General features: G+C 41.6%; 1 protein-coding gene across 1 annotated transcript in view; it reads right to left on the bottom strand.

Annotated features, from left to right (window-relative positions):
* Positions 1-693: 693 nt before the first annotated feature.
* Positions 694-5,565, bottom strand: part of RPS6 (ribosomal protein S6) — a 5,193-nt gene continuing 321 nt past the window's right edge. The window contains exons 2-6 of the mRNA XM_009274294.1: positions 4,744-4,875; positions 3,521-3,731; positions 2,998-3,144; positions 1,657-1,814; positions 694-836 (exon numbers count right to left, since the gene is read on the bottom strand). Of these exons, the coding sequence (XP_009272569.1) occupies positions 741-836; positions 1,657-1,814; positions 2,998-3,144; positions 3,521-3,731; positions 4,744-4,875 (744 nt within the window). The 3' untranslated portion in view covers positions 694-740. The remainder of the gene's footprint in view (positions 837-1,656; positions 1,815-2,997; positions 3,145-3,520; positions 3,732-4,743; positions 4,876-5,565) is intronic.

The following is a 5,565-nucleotide window of genomic DNA, read 5'->3' on the forward strand; positions in this document are numbered from 1 at the left end:
TGGCTTACTCACACTCAGCCTTCAGTACTAATTTCAAGAGCAGAATACTTAAATACTTATAAAATCAGAGTATCTCGAGTTGGAAGGGACCCATAAGGATCGAATCCAACTCCCTGCTCCTCGCAGGACTACCTAAAACTAAACCATGTGACTAAGAGCGTCATCCAGACGCTCCTTGATCTCTGACAGGCTTGGTGCCATGACCACTTCCCTGGGGAGGCTGTTCCAGTGACTGACTCAATTGCACTTAATTCTGCCAAGAATCAGCTGAAGGCTTTATGTTTTACCAATCTTACACACAGTATCAAAAGCAACTGACATGATTCTTCATCTGGAAGCACTATCCTGTTAAGATTAAAAAAAACTACCACCACTGAACAGTACCAAGTGAGTTCTACATACAGCTCCTCAAGATTAGCTTAAGTTTAGTTCCTGTGGACACTGCTGAACCATCACACAGGATTTTGCCGTTACAGGTAAATCCTGCTTGTAGAAAAATCAACATGCACGCAGAACGTTATTATAAATTGGAACTTCTCACTAGAGACATGAATATATATTACAAGTTCTCAAAAGAGAACTGAACCAAGACCAAGGCCTGTAGTTTCAGTTTGGTCTGCATGATACAGTTGGTCTAGACTACTATTATTTTAAGATATGGGCAGTAACAATATGCACTGGAAAGTCTCATACTGAAAGTTAACCACAAAAAGGGTTTATTTTTAGTATCATGTACATCTTTACTTCTGACTTGACTCAGACTTAGATGTAGAAGCTCTCAATGAAGAAAGCCGGCGTCTCTTTGCAATCTGCTCCTGACGTTTCTCTTTGGCTTCCTGAAAAGCAAAGCAGCATGAAGTGAGTACTGAGATGTTACACATAATCAAGCACTTCAAAACATCTACAAAGGAACAAACTAGGGAAAAAATGTAACTTGAAGGAAGCTACCAGAAAGAATGGATTCCTTAAGTCAATAAAACAAAATACAGTTTCCCTTCTTCACAGATCAGGGGAATTCTACAAGTATCCAAACCTGTACAGACCCATGTCTTTAAACAATATGGACTAGTGTCCAAAATTACAGTAAAAATACTAATGCAGAGTCCACAACATACTAGAGGTCTATCTGTATCTACTCTCAGTTTCAGTCTGGAAGTCATGAAACACTCAAGTACCATGCCAAACATTCCAACAGTATTGCTTCAGCAGTCACTGCTGTTTCAGGTGCAAGAGCAAACTCATCCAAACAAATAGCTTCTTGCCAAGTTATCTTCCATCCAGGCCAACTGCTGGATCCTGTTTCTCCATGCAATCACTCAAACACTTGGGCATCTGAGTTAAACTAGAACTCATTTGAACTAAAATTGCTGCTGCAAAACTTACCTTCACGGGCTATGACTATTCATTGTTTTCTTCAAAATCAGCTCTCAGTTAAATTAATTGGTCTGGTTAATTTACACTATTCTAGGACTGGCAAAAATGGACAGAAATGCTCACAGAAACATTTGACCAGCAATGTTTATACTCACATTCAGGCATTCCCATTAAAAATGAGCTAGGCACAGAGCAGCTCTAAGTCTATAGTCAAGTTTACCAAATCCCTTGATGCTGGGCTATAAGGTATTCCATATAGCTGAGCTATAAGGGCAAACACACCTTCATTCTCTTGGCCAAGAGCTTTGCATATTCTGCTGCTTCCTCCTTATTCTTTTGAGTCCGCTGCTTCTTCAGAGCAATACGTCTGCGCTTATGTTGCAGAACTCGAGGAGTCACTAGTCGCTGGATCTTAGGAGCCTTGGTTCTGGGTTTCTTGCCTAAAAAAGCATTATGAATCAGCAGAAGTGGCAGATTATCTTCCAAAGAGGCCTCAGGCCTCATGTAGCAAACTTAAGAGTAAGTTCCATTTACTGTCGTGGTTAACATTTAGTGTACTACATAGTATAGCAACTTATACAGAGTTCGACCTCTTGACAGATTTTGCACGAAAAATATCAATTACTGTCAGGTGTAGCATTAACAAGATATTGTCTTAATGCTCATGATTTCTTATCAACAATGAAGTGTACGTAATGCATCTGTAACTCCCTGCATTTTTGTGAAAATTCCTAGCTTCTCAGCAGGTCTTAAATAATTCCCCCTAGACTTAAAATGTTTAAATATGGAAACTCATCATCTAGCTTTCAGAACACGCCATTATGTTTTCAGTGTTAAAAAGATCTCTACAATTCTACATAGGCTTGACATGTGTCTCTCCGAAAAACAGATCTACATAGCCCATAATGAGCAAACAAAACACCACCACACACATCTGTAAACTTCACTACTCAATCCTGCCCGACTTCAGTAGTCACAAGCAACAGTCTGATGTCCATCAGGATCGCGTTCTTTAATGGACAGAACAGTTCCTATGATGCAGAAAATAGCAGTCTTTCACCCAACAAGCTTTCACAGTGCCCAAGGTTTCTCATGTCCTTTCTGCTAAAAATCCTCACCCTTTCTGTTCCCTGATCAAATGCAAAGGAACCCAAAATTAAAATCTTACACTGCAAGAGACAGGTGGTAAGAAAAACAGTGCCCTCCCAATAAAAGCTCATTTTGGAGACTGCCATAAGCAATGGGGAAAAATCTTAGTATCTTCTCTATATACTGCTTCCCCCCCTTCATAAAAACATTTCAAAAACACATTCCACCTCATATTTAACCACCTTTTATTAACAATTATTTTTGGATTATTCTTAGAACCACTAGTAAATATTACTCCAGATTCTATCAAACATTTAAAAACAAATTGTGCCAAAGCAGATGGAAAGGGAAGAGAGGGGTAAAAGAAATAGGGCAACCAAGAAACTCCACTTCTTATCCGTTAAGTCACAGCTGACAAAGCTTAAATACCGTGACAGTCAACTCCTGGATCTACTACTATAGTGTGCAGTAGGCTGGACACCTCTTTGCTGATAATTACATGAAACCAAAGAGCTGTAAAATTTGAGTTCTTACCCTCTTTGTTCAGAGGCTTCCTCACAACATACTGGCGAACATCATCCTCCTTAGACAGGTTGAACAGCTTGCGGATTCTGCTAGCCCTCTTGGGCCCAAGACGACGGGGCACAGTCGTGTCTGTCAGCCCAGGAATATCCTTTTCACCTTTGACAACAGAAGTTTAAACATGCGAATTAATCCTGTATCTACCGAACACCTACTTCATTAGTGAATTTCAATTATGTTTAAAATACATAAAAATTCAAGACACTAGATAATCCTTGGGGTTCACCTGCCAATAGCACCACCCCAGCTACATTTTGCTGATTTAATGTTACCAGATTGCTGGCAGCAATGAAAGTGTTTCAGTGACCAGTTTTAAAATTACAAGAATGTAATGCTCAGAGGGAATTTCAAGACATATTCACACTCTGAAGTTGGGACTGCATTTGCATTCTACAGAACTTCGCAGCCACTAGCAAGCAGGCTCCTTCCAGGTGCCTACTTCTACCTATACTGCTTGCTTCATCCAGACTCTTACCCTTTTTCACTATGACCAAGTTCAGAACACTCAAGTTGGCATCAACGATGCAACCGCGAACAGATTTGCGTTTTCTCTCTCCGGTTCTTCTGGGGCGATAGCAGGAGTGGCCCTTGCTGAGCAGAAGGCGGACACGTCCATGAGTCAGGACACCTTGCTTCATGGGGAAGCCTTGTTTGTCATTGCCACCGCTGATCCGGACAACATAGCCCTATGAAAACACAGAAATACACTTCTTAGATGCTCACACGTCTTTATTACTTCAAGGAGAAGTGGTGGATACCACAACATACTGTTCAAAACAACAGAGCACTGTGCCCGTGATTCAGGAAAAGTGACTGTTACTGCCGATGCAATGAAATGCATTAATGCATTAATTAATGAATTAATGAAAATTAATTAATGAAAACCACTCCAACAGTTCAGGAGTTTTACTTAACAGATGTGAAAAATACCTCTGTGTACCAGAATTTACATTTATTCTACTTATCTTCAAATAGATATCCAAAAACTAAATTCCTATCCATTCAAAGTTTTGTTTAAGCTCCACCAGACTGAATATTGTCCATTATTGTCTAGCTTTTCTTTAATCCTAAACCCAACCAAAGCCTGTTATCATCACAAACTGGAAATGTGCATACAACACAAGAGCGTCTGGAGTAGGGATAAGTGGGTAAAAAGGAAAAGTAAAGCTTTTATTGCCTCCCTTGTGGAGGTGGCAGCAAAAAAGACCGACTTACCCAAATTCAGCTGGACTGTCCATACTAACACTCAACTATTCTAAGCCTGTCCACCAGGCCCAACATGCTTCTTTCCACGCACTAGCAGCAGTTTAAACACAATGAAGGCAATTTTCAGACAAAATTTCAGATTTGTCCTAAATACCAAGATGGCACTCAATAAAGAAGGGATCAGCAGTCTTACGGTACAGATTTAATTTGTCCTAAATACCAAGATGGCACTCAAATGAAGAAGAAAAAACTACTGCAAAGAGCAGCAAGAAACTCCAAACACAAGGCTTAAAAAAAAGCACTTAGGTAAATCAAAGTAGCAGAACAGGCTAGCCTGATCACCAAATTCAGTATATATAGCAAGAGAAGCTTTCAACATACCTACCAAATGTACACCATACAAGCACTCTAGTGTGACAACTGCATACTGGACAAATTTTGTAATTTAAGCTCCTCAAATACAGCTCCGACACATCCTTCTACACTTCTTACCTTCCACTCCTCACCGAGAGAATCAGCCGCGACCTCCGTGGCCATCCGTTTCTCATAGAATGTTCTCAGCTTGCGCTCATCATCCACTTCAATGAGTTTCTGGCAGCCAGTGGCTGGGAAAGAGATGTTCAGCTAACAAGAAGAGAAAAAGAAAAGAAAAGGATTTGGTTGAAACTTCTCATGAGACATTTGAAAAAGAAAAGAAATTGATTTGGTTGAAACTTCTCATGAGACATTTTAACAGAAAATCAGCACTTACCTGCTGGTTTCATCTTAGCATTTCAAAGCTGAAATTCCCCATCTGCTTACATGAATGCTTACTAGCTGTAACTCGTCACTACCGTGCTCAAGAGAGCCAGGCAGGCCTGTCCTTGGCCACACTGGGCTCTATTACTCGTTCAGTTACACAGAAAATCGGCTTTACCATAGCTGGAGCTTGATCACCTTCAAACAGACCCCAATCAAGCAAGTCAAGGTGAGGGCAGCAGAAACCTGTTCTTTTTCTGCAAGCCCTTCACAGCACACGTTGTATTAGAAAACTGCATAAGCGACCTAAGGGAAGCGACGCTTCTCGTTGGGGATTTACTTGTGGTTCTTGGGGGCCAGCGCAAAGCCCAGAGCCTCGGGGACGCGTCCCGGCACTTCCCCCTCGAGCACGGCCTGATATCAGCACAGACCCAGCGCACACGGTTCCTCCCTGCTAGGCCCCGCTACCGACAACGCAGGCCTCGCATTCGCAAAAGCCCTTCTAAGCCGAGGAACGACCGCTACCGGAACCCGGAGCTCCACGGCCTGGTGGCAGGATAGGCCTGAGAGAACGGG

The sequence above is a fragment of the Aptenodytes forsteri genome, unplaced genomic scaffold (genome assembly GCF_000699145.1).
Source record: "Aptenodytes forsteri isolate BGI_AS27 unplaced genomic scaffold, ASM69914v1 Scaffold46, whole genome shotgun sequence".
Classification (NCBI taxonomy): domain Eukaryota; kingdom Metazoa; phylum Chordata; class Aves; order Sphenisciformes; family Spheniscidae; genus Aptenodytes; species Aptenodytes forsteri.